Below are 19,745 nucleotides of genomic sequence, written 5' to 3'. Positions count from 1 at the left end.
ACCTTCACCTCATTTTCTTAACGATAGAAGAGGCATGCAAATTTTTAACACGTTTACCTGTCAGGCTGTCTAACCCGAGGGGAGCATGCTCATCGTTGGCTTTGTGTGTCTGTGGTGTCCGGTGATATTTTTTCTGCTTTATGTGATATTGAACTATTTAATTCGCGGGAAAAAATCCGTTTGCATTGTTGTCCTGGGAGACATTGGACGCAGTCCGCGGATGCAATATCATGCGACATCCTTTGCATCAGAGGGTTTCAATGTTGATTTGGTTGGTTATGGAGGTTTGTATATCCCAGATTGTTGTTGGTTTAACTAAAATTATCAATTATTTGACGGAGTACATATGAATATCACATTTTCTGGTGTTTTGTAGGATCAGTTCCATTTTCTACCGTAAGGAATTCAGAAAAGATAACACTGTATGAATTAATACAGGCGCCTGCATTTTTAAAGAGTAAGTTGATTAAATTTTTGCATGTTTTAAAAATCTGTAAGAGTTACAGGAGACCAAAATGCAATTGATGACTTATTCGGTGCTAAATCATTTCTTACTTCGCTGTATCTCTTTAATAGATATCTTTTTCAAGGAATAACAAATCCCAGTCTGGTTGATACCACCCCCTTCCCCTCATCAGGTAGAGGTTGTGTGAAAATGACCTTTTATTGACACCTGTCAGACTCTGATGAGTGTAAAGAGAAGAGGGATGGTTTTAATCAGATTGCACAAATCCTTGACACATTGTATGTTAAAAAGTGTAGTAAACCAGTTTATTGATTATAGGTTTATTGCAATATTTTTTTGCTTACTTTATTTTATTACAATTAATTTATAGATGTCCCTCGTCTCTTGGGCTATGTGTTAAAGGTCTTGTTCCAGAGCATCACCCTTGGCTTAAAATTATTACTTCTACCAAAGTCTGGTGTGATATTTCTTCAGGTATGTACCGGTATGTTGTTAATGGAATGTACATCAACAGTAACAGTTTTTATTATCTGATTTGTAACAATTTTCTTCATAATATCATCATCATTATTTTGTGTATGATCTTTATACATAATTAATTTATTTTTTGGTAGAATCCTCCCTCCATTCCCACTATAGCAGTGTGTTGGATTGTGTGTTTATTACGAGGAAGTAAACTGTTTGTTGATTGGCATAACTATGGATATTCTATTCTAAGCCTTTCTTTGGGAAATAAACATCCGCTTGTCAAATTTTCTAAATGGTGAGTGAGTATTGGTAGTAACATGTTTAAGCTAAAGATACAAAATTAATACACCTTATGCTCAGCATTCTAGTTGACTTATTTCATAAATAAGTCAAGCCAAATGAACTGATATTATTGTTTAGGTATGAACACGCATTTGGAAGGATGTCACATTTAAATATCTGTGTTACTAAAGCAATGAAGAAAGATTTGCAAGAGAACTGGCATATCAGGTACACTATAATTTTATACATTTACAGATTTACAAATTTAAGTATTAAATTGTCTACTTTTTAATGATTGTACATTAACATGCATTTTAAGTAATCCAGGCCAATCTAGCATACACTTACACACTGCCGACTTGTTGAATTTCTTGTTCTTATGAATATTTCTTGCCAAATTTTAATGGTTAAAATAAATTCTGCTGCATACCATGAAGGCCATAAGCCGGTGCTTATCCACGGTCCGTGGTGTTAAGAGGATAAGAGTCATTGACTCCCCCTGGATGGGACAGGTTAACTCCCAGCTTAGGCAGGTATCCAATTTCAGCTGGATGGACTGAGACAATGCAAAAAAAGTGCATTGTCTAAGTGCACAACACACAGCATCAAGTAACCACAGTGAGGTTTGAACCGGCAACCTTTCGGTTACTGGCCTAAAGCCTATGAACACTGAGCCATGTGCTCCATATTTTTTTATTTTCCTTTACAATTTTCAGAAGGAAATTTAACCAATTGCATTATTGCTTACACATGCACCTTTAAACAAATAGATGTTATTAAAACATGACCTTATAACTTAATGAAGTTTGCCTTTTTAATGAAGGATTTAGAAAATAGTTATCCATGGTCACTGGTCAGTAAGCAAAAGCAAGACAGGCTGTGGATTCCAAAAATAATGTAGTTTTAATCATGTTTTACTCTACAGAGCAGAAACCCTGTATGACAGACCAGCTGATATGTTTCAACAGACTTCACTTCCTGTTGCCCACAAACTCTTCACCAAACTCTCCCAACAGTATGATGTCTTCAGTAACAGGTTATTGTTTGTAATTCTTAAGGAGGCTCAATGGTAAAAATTTATCCTTCAGATTTACTTTAAATTTTGAAATAAGACATTTTTTTTTACCACAAATTGTTATTTAGTTAAAAAATCCAAATATTTTAGATTTGAACATTTGAACATTTAAAAGAGGTTGATATGACTAAAAATGGCAGTTACTATCCACTGGCAGACAAATTCAAATTAAATTCACTTAAATTTTTTTTTCAATTTCTTCTGAAGTGAAATGAAATTACTCTTTTTTTTAAATATGATGATTTTTAACAACTGCATTTTAAGGTCAATACTTGAATTCACAGTCGAACACACTGGAAATAACAAGTCACAAATCATAGTTAGCCTTATCTAATAAAAAAACAAAGATTCAAACCTACAATTTGAATTTAGATGATAACACTTTAAATTTTGTATTGTAGAAATATCCCAAACAGTACCATTTTTACTACACAATCCAAGGATGGGACAATAGAATGGCTGAGGGACAGACCGGCACTAGTCATCAGCAGCACCAGCTGGACAGGTCAGGGGGCGGGGCTTCTGTATTATCTCATAACAGGACTGTATTAAGTACATGTAGTAGGTGCTTAAGACCTCAAAACCAACTGAGATACATGTAACTGTACAAAAATTATGGATAAAAACAATGCAATGCTACTCAAAGAAACAAGCCATTTAATACATCTGCATTGTTGCATGTCAGTTAATTTTTTTTTTCATTTCTATCCAAAAGTGATGGTTGCTGAAACACAAAAAAGAAAGTTTAATTAGGACTTGGCCTTTAATGTATTGCACTACATAATTGTCTGTAGATTGCTCCATTTTCTACTGCTTTTTGGTGGGTCTTTGTTGCAATATTACATATAATTTGAGAAATAAAAGTGACTTACTTTTTTTTATTAACAGAGGATGAAGACTTTGGAATTCTACTGAAAGCTCTAACAGGCATGTCATTTTAGTTCATGGAGATGCAATAAAATCATGGATTTGATAGCAATGTCACATTTAGGTCCTACATTCCTACCTATAGTTATAAACAATGAAACCTTTTTATTTATAGAGTATGATGAAGCACAGAGAGAAGACAGCTCTCTCCCCAACCTTATATGTGTGATAACAGGTATTTGTTACATGTAACAATGAGTGAGTGATAACAGGTATTTGTTACATGTAACAATGAGTGAGTGATAACAGGTATTTGTTACATGTAACAATGAGTGGGTTTATATGTGTGATATTAGGTATTTGTTACATGTAACAATGAAAGGGTTTCAATTTTGAATACAGTGTAATGTAAATGACAGAGTACATCCATATTGATTTTTGATATTCATTCTTTTGAGAACCCTTTGAAAGGTTATGCTTATGTGACAGTTTTGACCCATATTTGACCCATAGGTCTCTTGTAATTCCAAACTTTACTTTCCTACTACATGAAGAAAACTAATAAACCATGAAACCTGGAGAATCGGAGATAAATATCATTACCGTACTTAACATCATTGATATTTCCTATCTAAAGGAAAAGGGCCGCAAAAAGAATTTTACAGAAGTGAGATACAGAATCGCCAATGGAAAAAAGTGAAGTTCTGTTTACCTTGGCTGGAATCGGAGGATTATCCCAAGTTGCTTGGTAATGTATACCATACTTGAATACAAAAACAGCAACATATATATTTGTTAATTGAATATTTAGTAGTTTACTATACTTTGACTTAATGAAATATTTATAAACATACATACATGTACATAACATTTTTTACTTAATGATTTGTTTTTACCTGTAATATGTTTACTAAATGACATGTATTTTTACCAAAAATCTTGTTCAGTATTGTAATTGAAGGAGTAATTTCCCTTGACAGGAGCAGCCAACCTTGGAATCTGCCTCCATGCCTCTTCAAGTGGCCTTGACCTTCCAATGAAAGTAGTGGATATGTTTGGATGTGGTTTGCCTGTCTGTGCCCTCAAATTTAACTGGTAAAATTTAAATTCTACTGACAAATGATTTTGACAAACACTTGTAGGTCATTATCTAAAGTTTGCCCAGCTCTCACTTCCCACTAGCTGCATGATCACATTAAGGACACACTATGTAACTTATACTCTTTATCATACGGTAATTGTCACACTTTCTAGGTCAGTGGACAAGGTTAAAACTACTGAGCAACAGATCCAGAGTGCAAATGGGGCATATACTTTTTTTTCAGGAACACATTTATAGAAAAAGTTTTGAAATTCACTTTTACCCTGAAAACTGTAATTTTTGTATGGTTAGGTGAGGGGTATGTGAGCTTGCTCACTTTTTCTTTCATCCACAATGGCCAATCATTTGACCAGCTATTTTTTTTTCTTCTCGATCAACTGCAATGATGGGAGAGGATCATGAAATTTATTGACTGTAGTTGTGATTGCAATCTGTACGAGCTCTTTATTAACTAATTTGCTTTTTTTTCAGCATATCAGAACTAGTTGAAGATGGTAGTAATGGATTAGTGTTTCAAGATGCCAAAGAACTTCTCCAACAACTAAAGGTACATGAAGTTGAAATTTTGAAAAAAAATTAAATGATTTGCATTATTGTATACATGAATACAATATTATATACATGAATACAATATTGTATACATGAATACAATATTATATACATGAATACAATATTATAATACAATATTATATACATGAATACAATATTATATACATGAATACAATATCATATACATGAATACAATATTATATACATGAATACAATATTACTACCAAGTTTCTGTAATGCAGCTCTTTTTTCTATTCGTAGATTTTGATGGCTGATTTTAAAACAGATAAGACAAAACTGAGACAAATGAGACAGAATTTAGAGAGATTTCAAAAGATGCGTTGGCATGCATCTTGGAAAAATGTTGTCCTTAACATTTTAGAACAGAAAATAAAATATGACTAAACATATTGAATTTTTTCCCTCTTCTTTAAAGTGGTGTTTCTGTGAAGCAAACTTCACTTTATATAAACACTCAATTTCAGTTGTGGAATATACAAAAGGAAAGCATAAAACATTTCATGGTTTATTATTCATCATGAAAATATAAAAAATATGTCAGAAAAAATGATACATTTGATATGTAAATTGTATACGAAATGATATGTAAATATATATTTATATATAGGGTACATGTGATTGCACATACAATAAGACTACATACATGTACATATAGAACGAAACTAGGTCAGATCTGGCAGATTTTGATTTGGTATTGAACACTAAACAGCAAGTCCATGGACACAAGTTGTAACAGAGGACACAATCTTCAATCGTTCCTTAACAGAAAATTTTCTGTCTAGTATTAAGGTCAACATTTACTTGCTGTTGCTATTTGGAAATAGTTAAACTTTAGAAAAGTGAAATTCCAATAGCAGTTGTCGTGTTGTACTAGTTAAAGCAACAGGGTAAAGAAACACATAAACACAAGAAGGGTCATATTATGCAGCCAAATGACTAAGTCAGACAGAGTACAGGGAAAACATCTCTGTCAGATTTTGTAGGAATGTAACTCAGTGGAATCGTTTAGGACAATAGCACTACTGAACCCAGTCCTTAAGACTGCTCTGTGCTGTCACAAAAATACAAAAAGAATATATCAACAAATAATGTATAATCCTCATAACATCTGAACAAAGTAGAAATAAACAGATATTTACATTGGGGTAACAAACATCTCATACCAGGATACAAACTACAGAAGTGTACACTCAAATCAACGAATACTTCGTACAGTTGACATCAAAGAGGGAAACCCGTAAATGTTATCCAGAAGAAATCTATGGATGTGGAGGTTCATCCCCCACATCTTTTGATTTGTTTCCATTGCAAACTTACAAAAGGAGAGTAATCTGCAGATTGAAATATAAAAGTGCTCTGAATATATATTTAAGATCTGACTCTTTTCTCTATTTTCCAACCAATGTTAATTTTTGTGCGAGTCCTTAATCGGAGTCAACTGGTCCCCATCACAGACACACAAGGTTACCATAAAGCCTGTACATTTGCACTAAACTGATAAAGCACATAAATATATCACAGAATACACAAAGTGGTTTCATTTTTACACAGTTCTGTACATGTTAAGTAGTTAACCAATCACTGTCAGTGGTATCGTTGCAAACTCATTTTGTCGTTTGGCCGCTTCTTGTGTCGATTTATCACCTGCATGTATTGACCAATCAAATTCGAAATATCCGATCCCTGAAATAACAAAAAAAAAAATTAAATTATACTCATTTGAATTTTCAATCATCATAAAATGTATGTCTAGAATATAAAGTTTGTTGAATGATATTGAAATATATGTATGTGATACACTTTACATGTACTTTAGAACAACAGAGAAAGCTTAAATGACATATACTTGGAACTTATTTTAATAAACTGGAATTCACTAACATTATAACATACTACTGTATATTTTAGTAGAATTAAACATTAATGATAAATTGAGTTTGCACTGTAAGAGAACATGTGTTTGTAAAACCTTGCATACCTGATTTGTTTCAATTCTGACAATCTTCTGTACCATTAAGTTACCCAATTTCATGTCGAGATAATTGTCCCCATTGTCACTACGATAACGTCGAGTTGACAGCACTTCACTAAATGAGTAGTGCAGAATTGTTTCCTGGAAAAACAAAATTTGGATTCAAAGTAATACTGTATTATTAATCCATGGGAGTAAATTCAACCTACTACATACACACCTATTTTAAATGTTTAATAATTATTAATTACATATTATTAGGATTCTAAATGAAAATTTAACAGATAGAGAAAATCAGAGATATTTGACCTATGATCTTCTGTATTTTGAATTATGAGCTAGTGAATATGAGTGTGGCTGGTAACAGATCTAAGCATCTTTAAGCTTACATGAGTGTCCAGGCTCAGGAAGTGGATGCCATGCTTGTTGACGGCTAGGATACATTCCCCTTTGATTGCTGGCTGTGTAGGGGGATTCTGTCAATAAAAAACAAAATACAACAATGTATAGTACATGCATGACTTGATGAAACAGGCATCATCTCCAAACAAACTCCTGATATGATTAATATATATTTGGTACAAGCATATCAGAAATATATCATCAATTTTTTGATAAAGTTTTAGTTCAAGTACCATATATAAAGATATCATATCAATCTATTATTTTGTCATTATATCAGTTTTAATTTACTGTGACGTCACTTGACATTTAGTAATTAAAGTATAAGGAAATTAAAAGATTTGAAACTCCATCTTACCCTTATGCTGAAAAATGTGGATCCGAACAAAGGCCAACGTGAGAGAATATCTGTAAAAGAAGTTAAGCAAGTTATATTTATGTGCTTGTTCTCACTCTGTGGATTGTTTCTGTGTCAGCTACAGAGAGTGATACTCTAATGATCTAAAAAAGATTGACTTGCCTACAAATCTTGCTTTACACTCCATAGGACCCCTCCTTGAGATGTCGTGAATGTTGGCATGGACTCGGTTCAGCCATTGTTGAGGCTGATAGTCTGGCATTTTACGCACCGTCTCCGGAATCAAAAACTGCAAGTCTTTTCTGTATAAAACATGACATACATTGTATCTTATCACTTGATTTGATCTTTCATTTTTTTACTTGAGTGACAAAAAATTAATTATGTTTGACCAAGCATCAATACTTACATAGTTGGCAGGCCGACCCTATCATAACCTCTGTGTAGTAAGGCTCCAAGAATGGCAATGTCATCCTGCAATGATTACAATAAATTTCAACAATTCTTGAGGATTTGAGTTCTTCTTTTTATGAGAAGTAAGCTGACTAAAAAAGATAGCTGATGCTATAGAAGGGAAAGGATGCTATTGAAGATAATTTAAACATATGTAACAAGTTAGAGTTGGCTGGAATTAGCTTATTTCATATACATGTACATTTAGGTGTATACCAGCAATAGATTTACCAAAACCGCCTTTCCACTAAATTTGCCTAACAGAATTACATGTACACAGCCAAATGCAATATGTCTTTAATAGTGATGCTGAACAAACCTCATCTCGCCGACTGAGGCGGCCGTCTTTTAGAACCACTACGAGACCTTCAAGGTAGTCAGGAAGACTCTGGAAGAACATGAGTTCATTGTACATGATGTTGTCGGTGGGTCGCAGAGGGAAGTACCACACAGTCCGTTGGAAGACCAGATCATAGCTGCTGTTGTTACGATGTAAGTCTGCCGTCACATCGAGAACGTACTCCTCAGGCTTGAGACGACTAAACACTACACCCATCATATCATCTTCTGTAATAAAAGGATTGACATGATAGATATCACTCATAATAGATCGCATAGCTTTTTTGTCAGATTTCAGGACCAGTACATACTTGTTCTCAGGAATAAGGTATACTCTTCTATCTCCACACTGTCACTAATGTTCAACCTGGCACAGATTTCTTCAGCTGCATCTCTGACAACCTGAAATGTGAACAATTGAAATATCATATACTGGTATTTCACCATCTTTGTATTTCACCATGCATGTTTATGGAGCAATATTTAGAGAGAAAAGAGTTGACAGAGTTGGGGAAACCAACATGTACAAAGTACATACTGTGCATGGCTTGATTTGGACCATTCCCTCTTTTTCACACCCACTAAAGATGAAGGCAAATCTCTTTGAAATTCTCCCATTCTGCAAATTAATCATATCAAATTGATCAGAATCATTGATACAAATTTTAAAACATCAATTTCCAGATTTGGTTGTTGATCAACTTACAGCCAGGGCACTGATTTCTTCAGTAAGAGGAACATTTTTACGTCCTCCATATTTGAATGTTTTGCGGAGATTTTGTAGACAGATGGAGGCGGCACCACTGTATGTTCTGCCAGTATCAGAGGCGGTTGTCTCCAAAAATTTAAAGAGATACGGCCGTAAGGCCTCTGTACAATCACAGTAACAGGCAATGATGGCAAACAGCCGCCAACCCATGATGCAGCTCTTCCTGAAAACAGAAAGACTCAATTTTGAAGTGAAGAAAGTAAATTTTCTCTACTGGGCATTCTTTCTATCAACATTAATGTTCAATTGATTAAATTTAGAATATCAATGTAGCAGTAAATAATATTGTAGAATAGCACTATGGTACTACACATGATCTAAGTAACTTAAACTGTACTATATGTATATCAGATGCATATAACATATTTACAGGAACCCTGTATATGTGTATATGTATACAAAATGGCTGCCACTTACGGTTTCATGCTCCTATTGCTGGTTGTCTGTTTGCAGAGCTGACAGTAAACTTCATCCCGAAGTTCTGGGTATTTGTGGCAAGTCTACACAAAATATTATCGAGAGTTAAAAAACTTTATTGTTGATCAACCTATCTAAAGTTTATACATGTACAGATCCAGTATGTAAGATGAAACCACACTAAGGAGTGTCTTACTTTAAGAATTTTAAGAGCACAGTCCACTTCATTTTGGCTTGATCCCATTGGATAGTCTCCCATGAACTTCATTATACCTGTCACAAAAACAATGCAGCTAGTTTAATAATCATTTGCATCCTGGTTGGAATAATAAAATAGCAATATATACTTTTGTAGAAATATCTAATCAAGCAGATGATTGCATCAGAGTAAGAACTTACAAAGGAAACACTCCAAAGATAGTTTGTTCAGTTCAGGTTGCTGTAGTTTCAGTAAAGATGCTTGAATTGGGGACTAGATTGAAAAAAGTAAAACCATTATGTTTAATTTGTAAAAACACATTAATTTCATATACATGTATAATGTCTCTATCTCTCTCGTTGTGAGGTTACTTGAGTAGAAATTGGGAGTAACACTGACCCGTGTCCACTTGACTAAGTCTGCCTGCTCCCTCCAGGTCCAATCAACGTTACCTGAACAAATCATAAAATATATGTCAGCAACTGTTTTTTCTCTTCATTTAGTAAAAAAAGTCAAGAAAATTCATCTCCATGATAACTTTCATTATAGCAAGTTTTGTTATACATGTATTACCTGTTAAGACATACCTATACATATACAAGAATTAATTTTCTTTTAGTTTTGATTTCTTTTTTAAAGATTAAAAGAGTATTTCAAAGAAAGATTACGTACAAATGTATAAAACAGATGTACATAGAAGGTAAACCAGATATGATGCATTGATTAACTATACATGTACATCACAGAGTCCAATACAGTGATACTATTGAAACTAAACAGTGATTTGATAACAACTGTCAGTGAGAAGCATGCACATCAAAGATTACAACAGTTTGATCGATCGATCACACTGATTTATCGTTTTAAATGTTAGTGAATTAAAACAAGCCAAGCCACGCCCCTTTCACCTCTCTTATCGTGGTCCATGCTACGGAGTTTAAGGCTTTCTATCATTTTTATGGTGCCTCGAATCGACCCATCTTCTTTCCGCATCATCACGTACCTAAATATGGAGGTCATAACATAAAATTGTGCAAATAACAACAACAGTGGACAGTTAGAGTATATAGCTGGGAAGAATAGATGTACGACAGCCATGATCTGTGTATGATGAGGGAGTTTCTAGGAACAGCCATGACATCATGGACTGTAAACAAGTGTTAGTAATCAAATATAAAAGCATGCGTCAAAGAAACATTGCTTGAGAAATCATAAGCTGCACGATTGTTAGAGACATGTAAGTCTTTTGTTTCAGTGAAAATCCAAGCAACATTTCTCCCCCTCTGATAAATACAGAATACATGTACAGTGTACTCTGAAACAAGTAGCATGCGGTCATGCGAGTCCCCCACTTGCATTGTTTACCTGGTTTATACTTGACTAATTCTCGCCTGTTGCTGGAACACATATCATAACAGTTGTCAAAATAAATGTATAATATCAGCAGATTTTCAAACTATGCACACACACTTAGTTAGAGTTACTTACCCTGCCTCACTGCGAGGTGTGCTCAAATTTTGAGGCCTTTGTGAAAATTCAAAGCAGCATAATACAGCACAATTTTTATAAGATACAATGGTATTTTTCATAATTTTCAGGCAATCAATTTCTAGCAAAAACTGGGAATATATGGTGAGCTCAAACTTACTTTTGAAGGGACTCTCTGAAATGCAACAAAGCAAACTCCATCATGGAGAATTTGCCATCCTGAACCACAGTACCCTGGCTTGTTTCACTCCTGTTGTCAGCATACCCATCCTGTAACATCAAATTCACAAATATTGACCTAAGTTTTCTACCCCACAAAAAACACAAATTCCCCGCGTAAAACCAAAACTGTGCATAATGAGTACAAATCAATTTACTGGGACAATGTTTTTACTTCTTCTACACACTACAGATACTAACCCTGCTGGGTGGTCTTATCATTCTCTGAATCGTGTGCTCTGTTAACTGAGCTTTCATGCCACCTGACCTTTCAACCTCATGTCTGGCCAAAGGTCGCACATACTCGGCGGGGAAGTATCCCAGCATTCCATTAAGTGATCCATACAACCAGCCTATAAAGTGATGTAAAAGCTTTGTCAGTGACTCAAACTCACACATGTAATTAAGTAATATCTGGTTATGTCATTGATGTGTTAAACTATACCTTCTTCTAAAACCATTTCTGGATCCAGGAGTTTTATGATGTCATTTCTCCTGAAGCTCAGCAAAGTGGATTCTCTGGTGATGTACTCCTTGATAGCTATCACATACTTGTTTCCCTAGAAAGCACATTTACACACTTTGATAAAATATATGAGTATCATACATACAAAGAACTGCGAATGCTAACGCCCGTTTCCCGCCTACATTTTACATCCAAATATTTCGGGATTTTTGTCAGATATTCAAAAACTAAGTTTTCTACTAAAAAGTATAATCAAATCCTAATCAATTTATATCAAAAAAAAATTTGTAATAATTTTTTTTATTTTAAAACAAAAGTTTTGCTAACGCGGGTCTAAAAAAATTTCATTGAGATCAGTCTCTATGAATGAGGAAAATTTTATTTAGAGGCCAATATGTGCATAAAAACTTAATAATAACATATTTACGATATGTATTAAAGTAAAATGTCATTTTAATTCACATCTGTTAATTAGTTTTCGAAAATTTACAAAGCAAATTTCTTTTTTTGGAATGTTTTTCGGTCTGTAGATATATGTCCCCCCCCGTGAAACAACAAACCCTTTGGTAAAAATATGCTAAATAACAATAATTAAAACCCCTAAAAGGGAATTTTTGTTTCACGGGGGGGAAAGATGTTTTAAAAAACATTTCCGTTTTTTCGTTATTTTCTATTATGAAATGAGCTATTTTAACCCAAAATACAAAGTTATCTCGCTTTGTTTGACCAAGTCATTTATATTTAATGAAAAAATACATAAATGTTTACATTATTATAAAAAATTAACTTTAATTAGACAACTTTCAAAAAATGACTTTTAGTTAGGCGGCTAGACAATGCTATCGTTCGCAGTCCTTTGGAAATATGATTTTGACAAATTTTAAATAAAATATTAACATCTTGCCCCTATGGTACATCAAGTTTGACAAATGCTTGCTTATACTTGTACTAGAAGAATAGATTTCCCAGGAGTCAACAGTTTACCTTGTCTGATTCCTGAAGATAAAGATCTATCATCTCCTTCAATTGTGAGGCCTGAAAATAAACAATAGACAGTGCATTTACTTCTGTTGATGCACAGAATGACACTAATTTACAGAACAGTGTCGAAGAGAGCAGTGTCTAGGAGCAGTGACACTATGACCCACCCTGTTTGTGAACAGAACCACCGACTTGCTCTTCAGATTGATCTGAACTGTGTCTTTGGTTGGCAGCACTACATCAATGATATCTTCAAAACTGAAAAGAAAATATATATACACATGTATTTTTTCAAAAGAAAGGTGAAGTTTTTTTGCCAATGTGAATATATCATAATGAACACTGAGAGGTAATTGCAGGAAACTAACTTATGATGCTCCACAACATCTAGGTAATCCTCCACCAGGGACCGCTCCCTCGTCAGGAAGTTGATGCCATTGTGATTAACTCCCACGTAACGAATCCCACCATACTGACCTTGACCCTGAAAATTGCAGATAAAATCAAGGTCAAAAGCATATAAAACGGCAGGAGAAAAACCATGGTGTTTAAACATCTAAAACACATTAAAGCATGAGCTATTATGAGCTGCAATTTTCATGCTGAAATTTTTTTCTCACAAAAATGTTATTTTCTACTAAAATGACCAAAAATATCATGGTTTATTAATTTCTGTTAGCCTTATTTTTGTGGGAAAAAGAAGCCTTAATTATAGCAAAAAATTGAATTATTGTCATCCTGTACAAAAATTGAACTGCTATATGTTCCTTAGAAGAGAAATCTTTCTTCTAACAAAAATGAATGATTTTTTTCAAGTCTTATTTATCATAAAAGTCTAAGTTACATGCAGACTTTGCATACTAGCAGGTTTTTGCAGCAAAATAAAATTCTAAGAAATACAGCTCATATTGCTTGAAGCAGAATTGTAAGTATCTGCATTATACTTACAGCCACTGGGAACAATTTAGCAAAATATGTTGGCCATTCCTTAGCAGTGTCAACAATTATCTTTTTCACTTGGTCTCTAAAATTTCCATTCAAATAGTTATCTTTGTTGACTCCATAACTCTCTGTAAAGATGAATATTCAATACAAAATATACTACATGTACCTTCAAGTAAATGTATTCCATTTGAAAAAAAAACTTGATTGGATCAGCCTAGATATTCTTTAACTCCAACGATACATTCAAATTAATTTGATACTAAAACATGCCTTTATCCTTTTCATCTTTAACCACTCATCTGTAACATTTTTAGCTAAGTGATATATAATGCTTTTTACCCATAATGCATGTGAGGTCACTTACCCAGCATTCCCCTCATTTTGATTCTGTCCTCTTTGTTGATGCGGACACATCCGCCATTGTACACATCCTGCACCACCTGACAGAAGACAAGGTGGAGGGCCATTGGATTCTCCAGCCGCTCCCGTGGGTGGAAAACCTGAAACGTATCCACGTAATGGTAAATTGTTGACCTCACTTTAAGTTATTGAGATCTTTAATTATTTAATCCATTTGCCTTGAACTTTATGGGAAAACAGCAATAAACATTAATCGAGTCATCCTTAACATATCCTGAGGGCAATGTTTGAATGAAAATAAACATACAACTAGATACGATCTCGTTACGAGTAACGAGTAGGTCTTCCTTGCGATTTCTGTTTTTAATCATACCATGAATAATCGATATAATTTTAGAATTACCCCCCCCCCCCCCCCACACACACACACTTTCAGATAATGTATACAAATCCCTAATTACGTAATAAATGGGTGTTGCAATGAGTTTTCCAGATAGATATTGCTACAATTAACAATTTTGCTTTTATAATGCATTACGAAATCTTAATCGTTTTTATGTAATTTGTAATATACTTTATGAGTTTCTTGCCCCCTCCCCCCAAAAAAAAAGGGGGCCAGCCCCTTTTTCTTGATTTCTTTGAAAAGGTCTTAAGAATACTAACAATTTTTGTTCTTACACCCATCTAAAATTGTTGATCATTTTTGAGATACAAATGTATGAATATTTTAGGGGCCAGCCCTCTAGATCCTAAATGGGGACAGGAATTCGTGTTTTGATAAGTGGAATCGATTTAAATCATAAATTTAAACATTTTCTCTTCTATCATGTCTAACAAAAAATGTCTACTTCTCTAGTTATATTGCGTCAAAGTTTAAGTACATTGGCCCCTAAAAATCCCTAATTACGTAATAAAAGGGCTTGGCAATGATTTTTTCAAATAGATATTAGTACGATCAACAACTTTGCTTCTATAATGCATTACAAAATCTTTATCGTTTTTAAGTTATTCGTAATAGAGTTTATGACTGTCTTGGCCCCTAATTTAAGGGGCCAGCCCCTATTTCTTGATTTTGTTGAGAAAGACTTTTGATTATCTACCACTTTTATTATATATCTTTTAACAAAATATCAACTCATAAAAAGATACAGATCAAAACGTATGAAAAATTTGATTCGAAATTCGTACCCAATTTTCGAGCCTATGCGAGCTCATAGAAATGGCGCCACTGGCGCAAAAAAACTACATTGTGCACAACTTCAACCTATAGTCTACCTATCCTGAAAATTTCATATTCCTATCTCTGAAAGTCTCTGAGTTTATGTCTGCACAAAATTAGTCGTAAAAACTTACAAAATCGGCCGTAAATCGGAACCGGAAGTGCCGATTTCAAAATTTAAAAAAACTTCTAGAATTATGACCACTGGCAATCATCTGAGAAAAAATGGTTGAAATCGGCCGAATAGTTTTCGAGAAATCGCGTGCACAAAATTCGTGGAAAAAAATAATAATAATAACTAGATACGATCTCGTTACGAGTAACGAGTAGGTCTTCCTTGCGACTTCTGTTTTAAATCATACCATGAATAATCGATACAATTTTAGAATTATCCCCCCCCCCCCCCCCACTTTCAGATAATGTATACAAATCCATTATTACGTAATAAATGGGTGTGGCAATGAGTTTTCCAGATAGATATTGCTACAATTAACAACTTTGCTTTTATAATGCATTACGAAATCTTAATCGTTTTTATGTAATTTGTAATAGACTTTACGAGTTTCTTGCCCCCCCCCCCCAAAAAAAAACTAGGGGCCAGCGTCTTTTTCTTGATTTCTTTGAAAAGGTCTTAAGAATACTAACAATTTTTGTTCTTACACCCATCTAAAATTGTTGATCATTTTTGAGATACAAATGTATGAATATTTTAGGGGCCAGCCCTCTAGATCCTTAATGGGGACAGAAATTCGTGTTTTGATAAGTGGAATCAATTTAAATCATATATTCAAACATTTTCTCTGCTATGATGTCTAACAAAATATGTATACTTCTCTAGTTATATTGCGTCAAAGTGTAAGTACTTTGGCCCCTAAAAATCCCTGATTACGTAATAAATGGGCGTGGCAATAATTTTTTCTAATAAATATTGGTACGATCAACAACTTTGCTTCTATAATGCATTACAAAATCTTTATCGTTTTTAAGTAATTTGTAATAGAGTTTAAGAGTGCCTTGGCCCCTAAATAAAGAAGCCAGCCCCTTTTTCTTGATTTTGTTGGAAAGAACTTTTGATTATCAACCAGTTTTGTTATATATGTCTTAACAAAATATCAACTGATAAAAAGATATAAATCAAAACGTGTGAAAATTTTGAATGAAAATTCGTACCCAATTTTCGTGCCCAGGTGAGCTCCAAGAAATGGCGCAACAGGCATTAAACAACTACATGCTGCACAACTTCAAAATATCGTCTACCTATCCTGAAAATTTGATATTCATATCTCTTATGGTTTTCGAGTTTATAGCTGCACAAAATGGGTCGTCAAAAATTACAAAATGGCCGACAATTCAGTACCGGAAGTGACTACGAAAAAATTAAGAAAAATGTATTAAGCCCTAACATCTGTGAAAAAATGGTTGAGATCGGTCGAATAGATTCCAAGAAATCGCGTGCACAAAATTTGGAAAATAATAATAATAACTAGATACGATCTCGTTACGAGTAACGAGTAGGTCTTCCGTTCAATTTTTAAACGATATGATTAAAATATCAATGTAATTTCAGATAACCACTCAATTTCAGATATTGTATACGATTGTCAATATCCTTTAAAATGCTTAACAAAGAGTTTTGCTTTATCACATACAGCACATTTAAGATTTAAGTTTTGGTCCCCTAGAATCCAAGATTACGTCATCAATGGGTTTGGAAATAAGTTTTACAAACTTATATTGTTACGATCAACAACTTTGTTTCTATAATGCATTACACAATTTTGATAGTTTTTAAGTTATTTGTAATAGAGTTTTCGAGTGTCTTGACCCCTAATTTAAGGGGCCAGCCCCTTTTTCTTGAGTTCATTAAAAAAGTCTAACTAATACTAACAATTTTTGTTTTTACACTTATGTAGAATTGTTGTTCATATTTTAGATACAAATGATTGAATATTTAAGGGGCCAGCCCTCTAGATCCTTAATGGAAACAGACTTTGGTGTTTTGATTAATGGAATTGGTTAGAATCATCAATGCAAACATTTTCTCTTCTACAATACTTAACAAAATATGTCTCCTTTTCTAGATATATTGCGTCAATGTTTAAGTACTTTGGCCCCTAAAAATCCCTAATTACGTAATAAATGGGCGTGGCAATGATTTTACCTGATAGATATTGTTACGATCAACAACGTTGCTTCTATAATGCATTACAAAATCTTTATCGTTTTTAAGTTACTTGTAATAGAGTTAACGAGTGCCTTGACCCCTAAAAAAAGGGGCCAGCCCCTTTTTCTTGATTTGTTTGAAAAGGTCTTAAAAATACAAATATTTTTTGTTCTTACACCCATGTAAAATTGTTGATCACTTTTGAGATACAAATGATTGAATATTTTAGGGGCCAGCCCTCTAGATCCTTAATGGGGACAGAAATTCGTGTTTTGATAAGTGGAATCAATTTAAATCATTTATTCAAACATTTTCTCTTCTATGATGTCTAACAAAATATGTATACTTCTCTAGTTATTGTTTGTCAAAGTTTAAGTACTTTGGCCCCTAAAAATCCCTAATAACGTAATAAGTGGGCGTGGCAATGATTTTTTCTAATAGATATTGGTACGATCAACAACTTTGCTTCTATAATGCATTAAAAACTTTATCGTTTTTAAGTTATTTGTAATAGAGTTTATGAATGTCTTGGCCCCTAATTTAAGGGGCCAGCCCCTATTTCTTGATTTTGCTGAAAAGAACTTTTAATTATCTACCACTTTTGTTATATATGTTTTAACAAAATATCAACTCATAAAAAGATACAGATCAAAACGTATGAAAAATTTGATTCGAAATTCGTACCCAATTTTCGAGCCTAGGCGAGCTCATAGAAATGGCGCCACTGGCGCCAAAAAACTACATTGTGCACAACATCAACCTATTGTCTACCTATCCTGAAAATTTCATATTCCTATCTCTGATAGTCTCTGAGTTTATGTCTGCACAAAATTAGTCGTAAAAACTTACAAAATCGGCCGTAAATCGGAACCGGAAGTGCCGATTTCAAAATTTCAAAAAACTTCTAGAATTATGACCACTGGCAATCATCTGAGAAAAAATGGTCGAAATCGGCCGAATAGTTTTCGAGAAATCGCGTGCACAAAATTCGTGGAAAAAAATAATAATAATAATAATAATAACTAGATACGATCTCGTTACGAGTAACGAGTAGGTCTTCCGTTCAATTTTTAAACGATACGATTAAAATATCAATAAAATTTCTGAATTCCACCTCAAACACTCCCTTTCAGATAATGTATACGATTGTCAATATCCTTTAAAATGCATAACAAAGTGTTTTGCTTTTTCACATTTTGCATATTAAAGATTTAAGAGTTTAGTCCCCTAAAATCAATAATTACGTCATCAATGGGTGTGGCAATGCGTTTTACAAACTGATATAGTTATGATCAACAACTTTGTTTTTGTAATGCATAATAAAATCTTTATGGTTTTTAAGGTATATGAAAAAGACTTTACGAGTGGCTTGGCCCCTAATTTAAGGGTCCAGCCCCTTTTTCTTGAATTCGGTCGAAAAGGTCTCACAAATTCTAACATTTTTTGTTATTACACGTATCTACAATTGTTGATCATATATGAGATACAAATGTTTGAATATTTAAGGGGCCAGCCCTCTAGATCCTTAATGGGGACAGATATTGGTGTTTTGATTGATGGAATCGATTAGAATTATCAACGCAAGCATTTTCTCTTTTACAAAGCTTAACAAAATATGTCTCCTTCTCTAGATATATTGTCTCAAAGTTTAAGTACTTTGGCCCCTAAAAATCTCTAATTACGTAATAAATGGGCGTGGCAATGATTTTTCCTGATAGATATTGTTACGATCAACAACTTTGCTTTTATAATGCATTACGAAATCTTTATCATTTTTAAGTTATCTGTAATAGAGTTAACGAGTGTCTTGGCCCCTAATTTAAGGGGCCAGCCCCTTTTTCTTGAATTCAATCGAAAGGTCTTACAAATTCTAACATTTTTTGTTCTTACATCTATTAAAAATTGTTTATCATTTTTGAGATACAAATGTTTGAATATTTAAGGGGCCAGCCCTCTAGATCCCTAAAGGGGACGGAAATTCGTGTTGTGATAAGTGGAATCGATTTAAATCATAAATTCAAACATTTTCTCTTCTACGATGTCTAACAAAATATTTTTACTTTTCTAGTTATATTGCGTCAAAGTTTAAATACTCTGGCCCCTAAAAATCCCTAATTACGTAATAAATGGGCTTGGCAATGATTTTTTCTAATAGATATTGGTA

General features: G+C 33.7%; 2 protein-coding genes across 25 annotated transcripts in view; one reads left to right on the top strand and one right to left on the bottom strand.

The window, feature by feature from the left end:
* The first annotated feature begins 7 nt into the window (after positions 1–7).
* LOC128166514 (chitobiosyldiphosphodolichol beta-mannosyltransferase-like) lies at positions 8–5,219 on the top strand. The gene is made up of 13 exons (XM_052831748.1): positions 8–284; positions 377–457; positions 837–940; positions 1,081–1,229; positions 1,355–1,444; positions 2,142–2,252; positions 2,693–2,796; positions 3,180–3,218; positions 3,334–3,393; positions 3,796–3,906; positions 4,139–4,253; positions 4,732–4,807; positions 5,071–5,219. Exons 1-13 carry the CDS (start codon positions 86–88, stop codon positions 5,212–5,214), a joined length of 1,383 nt encoding a protein of 460 aa, XP_052687708.1. The 5' UTR covers positions 8–85; the 3' UTR covers positions 5,215–5,219.
* Positions 5,220–5,322: 103 nt separating this feature from the next.
* LOC128166512 (unconventional myosin-XV-like) overlaps positions 5,323–19,745 on the bottom strand; it is a 60,445-nt gene continuing 46,022 nt past the window's right edge. For 19 of the 24 annotated variants that reach the window (XM_052831722.1, XM_052831729.1, XM_052831725.1 and 16 more), the window contains 24 exons: positions 14,203–14,338; positions 13,842–13,963; positions 13,262–13,377; positions 13,061–13,151; positions 12,897–12,947; positions 11,892–12,006; positions 11,648–11,799; positions 11,388–11,497; positions 11,228–11,263; positions 10,648–10,742; positions 10,139–10,191; positions 9,940–10,012; positions 9,737–9,813; positions 9,541–9,623; positions 9,061–9,286; positions 8,893–8,973; positions 8,666–8,756; positions 8,335–8,582; positions 7,972–8,036; positions 7,725–7,864; positions 7,563–7,612; positions 7,192–7,278; positions 6,809–6,943; positions 5,323–6,513 (listed from right to left, as the gene is read on the bottom strand). In XM_052831722.1, coding sequence (XP_052687682.1) covers positions 6,415–6,513; positions 6,809–6,943; positions 7,192–7,278; positions 7,563–7,612; positions 7,725–7,864; positions 7,972–8,036; positions 8,335–8,582; positions 8,666–8,756; positions 8,893–8,973; positions 9,061–9,286; positions 9,541–9,623; positions 9,737–9,813; positions 9,940–10,012; positions 10,139–10,191; positions 10,648–10,742; positions 11,228–11,263; positions 11,388–11,497; positions 11,648–11,799; positions 11,892–12,006; positions 12,897–12,947; positions 13,061–13,151; positions 13,262–13,377; positions 13,842–13,963; positions 14,203–14,338 — 2,532 coding nt within the window. In that variant the 3' untranslated portion in view covers positions 5,323–6,414. Of the gene's footprint in view, positions 6,514–6,808; positions 6,944–7,191; positions 7,279–7,562; positions 7,613–7,724; positions 7,865–7,971; positions 8,037–8,334; positions 8,583–8,665; positions 8,757–8,892; positions 8,974–9,060; positions 9,287–9,540; positions 9,624–9,736; positions 9,814–9,939; positions 10,013–10,138; positions 10,192–10,647; positions 10,743–11,104; positions 11,137–11,227; positions 11,264–11,387; positions 11,498–11,647; positions 11,800–11,891; positions 12,007–12,896; positions 12,948–13,060; positions 13,152–13,261; positions 13,378–13,841; positions 13,964–14,202; positions 14,339–19,745 lie in introns of those variants that run through there. The other 5 variants (XM_052831739.1, XM_052831742.1, XM_052831733.1 and 2 more) reach the window with 5 other exon arrangements.

Source organism: Crassostrea angulata, chromosome 10 (assembly GCF_025612915.1).
Source record: "Crassostrea angulata isolate pt1a10 chromosome 10, ASM2561291v2, whole genome shotgun sequence".
Lineage (NCBI taxonomy): Eukaryota > Metazoa > Mollusca > Bivalvia > Ostreida > Ostreidae > Magallana > Magallana angulata.
This window is presented reverse-complemented; position numbering and strand designations above follow the sequence as displayed.

What these genes read in the sequence shown, in the direction of transcription:
- LOC128166514 (XM_052831748.1), top strand. Translation starts at nt 86, where the DNA reads ATGCTCATCGTTGGCTTTGTGTGTCTGTGGTGTCCGGTGATATTTTTT. An exon ending in CTGGTGTGATATTTCTTCAG is followed by an intron (nt 941 to 1,080) that starts GTATGTACCGGT and finishes ATTTTTTGGTAG; the next exon opens with AATCCTCCCTCCATTCCCAC. An exon ending in TCTACTGAAAGCTCTAACAG is followed by an intron (nt 3,219 to 3,333) that starts GCATGTCATTTT and finishes TTTTATTTATAG; the next exon opens with AGTATGATGAAGCACAGAGA.